This window comes from Mirounga leonina, unplaced genomic scaffold (assembly GCF_011800145.1).
Source record: "Mirounga leonina isolate KUSES-001 unplaced genomic scaffold, KU_Mleo_1.0 Mir_99, whole genome shotgun sequence".
In the NCBI taxonomy this organism is placed as follows: domain Eukaryota; kingdom Metazoa; phylum Chordata; class Mammalia; order Carnivora; family Phocidae; genus Mirounga; species Mirounga leonina.
In genome coordinates this window covers 6,544,338-6,546,400 of record NW_023270971.1, presented here as the reverse complement: position 1 = coordinate 6,546,400, position 2,063 = coordinate 6,544,338, and the positions used below count along the sequence as shown (strand labels likewise).

At 42.1% G+C, this 2,063-nt stretch overlaps 1 protein-coding gene across 1 annotated transcript in view; it reads right to left on the bottom strand.

Moving 5' to 3' along the window:
• Positions 1 to 548: 548 nt before the first annotated feature.
• Positions 549 to 2,063, bottom strand: part of LOC118006757 (zinc finger protein 300-like) — a 17,250-nt gene continuing 15,735 nt past the window's right edge. The window contains exon 5 of the mRNA XM_034999529.1: positions 549 to 835. Coding sequence (XP_034855420.1) covers positions 687 to 835 — 149 coding nt within the window. The 3' untranslated portion in view covers positions 549 to 686. The remainder of the gene's footprint in view (positions 836 to 2,063) is intronic.

Sequence of the window (2,063 nt, the reverse complement as noted above, 5' to 3'; positions counted from 1 at the left end):
AGCTATACTACTTCCCCAGGTATCCAGAGAGTTTTTAAAACTTAAATGACAAAAACTGACCCCATTAGTACCAAAAGGCAAGTGAAAATCTAAATGACAGTTACATGCAGTGGCTCTGGGCAGAATAACCATTTACAGAGCCATGAATACATGGGGCAAGCTTAAAAGGCTTGGTGCCTTTGGTGCAAACATCATGATGAATTTACAAGATTTCCATGGCTTGCAGATATTATCTTGAATCTTCAATGTTCTGGACAGAAGAAGGGCAGGAGGACACTGTGCCATAAACTCTGGAGTGTAGGTCAACTCTGCTGCTTACACCAAGTCTGTGACTTAGAATTCTGAGATCACGGTCCCTGTTTCATGGAAATGAGGCTCTCCTTGTGCTCCTTCTTCAAGAGTTCTGAAGGGTGCCAGGACAGCAATACCTCCTTGAGCATGGGAAATTGGTGGGCTTTCCTGGAGGATCCCCAAGCCACTTGAGCACTGGTGTGGAGGAGTTAGAGGGCTGGACTAGGTCACTACAAAAACCTCTGCTTAGACCAGGCTATTGTGCAATGTTCTTCCCGAGCTGACAATCTCCACATGGGGGTGAAATCTGGGGGAAATTCAGTACTTGTTTGGTATCTTCTATCTGGGTTCAGAAGGTGGGTAAACCCTGTGAAGAAAGTGCATGTGGGTTCCCTTCAGCTGCATGGCAGAGACGTTCCTGGGGTAGATGACAAATGGACCACTGGGTCCTCAGAACACTTGTCCGAGGATACACTAAAAATACCTGGTGGGTATCCTTCCAGGCTGTTCCTCCCACATGCTTCTAAAGCCTGAATTTTGGAACCTGTTAGATGATAATCAAAATGGACACAACTTGAGATTTTCTTTCAGGGGTCAGTAAGACATCAAGCCCTATCACTGCCCACCTGCTCTCCTCCCATTACATTCTCATGTCGCTGCTCTTGTGACTTTCCTGTACTCCCTTCACTCTCAACAACAGGAGCCCAGTTCCTAGTGCTTTACTGATGGTGTCTTGTACTAACCTGGTGGGACGGGTGCTTCTCCTACTCTTCATTCTTGTCCCTCTTTTCAACTTCAGTCAAAAATAATAATAAAATAAATAAATAATAAAATATGTTAAAAAATAACTGCTACATCCATACAATGGAATATTATCCAGTGACAAAAAAGAAATGAGTTATCAAGCCACACAAAAACATGGTTGCATCTTAAATACATACTGCTAAGTGAAAGAAGCCAAATGGAAAAGGCTGTATACTGTATGATTCCATTGATAGGACTATGGGCAAGAAAACTATACAGACAGTAAAAATATCATTGGCTTTCAGGAATTCAGAGAAGGGGAGGGGAGTTGAACAGGGGAAGTACAGGTGATTTTTAGGGTATGAAACTATTCTGTGTGACACTGTAATGAAGAATATACATGACACTGAAATTGTAAAAACCCATAGAACTTAGCACAAACCATGAACTTGAATGTAATCAATTAAAAACATAATCTGGGCAGTAGGAGGATTTCAGGATGGAGTTTAGGCTTTGACAAAAGAATCTAACTGTAGCACACATGTATGAAGTAACCTCACTACAGGGGGTGAGGGGAAAAAGTATTGGCCTAAATTAACTTGGGAAATGGGTGGAAGAGTAAGACTAGAGGCAAATAAACACTGTACCCTAGTTGCTAATGTTGTTTTCCACAGAGGTACAAGATAATAATCCTGAACCACTACACATGTATACTGGAATTGAACAATTAAATAAATGGGTGGTAGATGGGGGAGCCAGGTTTCTCATTGTTGGAGTGCCAGGTTATAGATAAGTACGTGGGGAAGGTTAGGATGGTCTACATGATACTGGATTAGAGCTGGAGACTGTGAAATCATGCTTAGTGACGGTGGGTACAGATAGATATATACAGAGATACTTACAAGTTTGTGGATATACAGGAGTTAATATAAACATATTTCTTTCCTCTCTCAGCTGACAGGGCCTAGAAGCTGTGATGCTCCAGTAGCAACAAGCATTCCCAATCCCAGATCTGGTTTCCTTCCCCT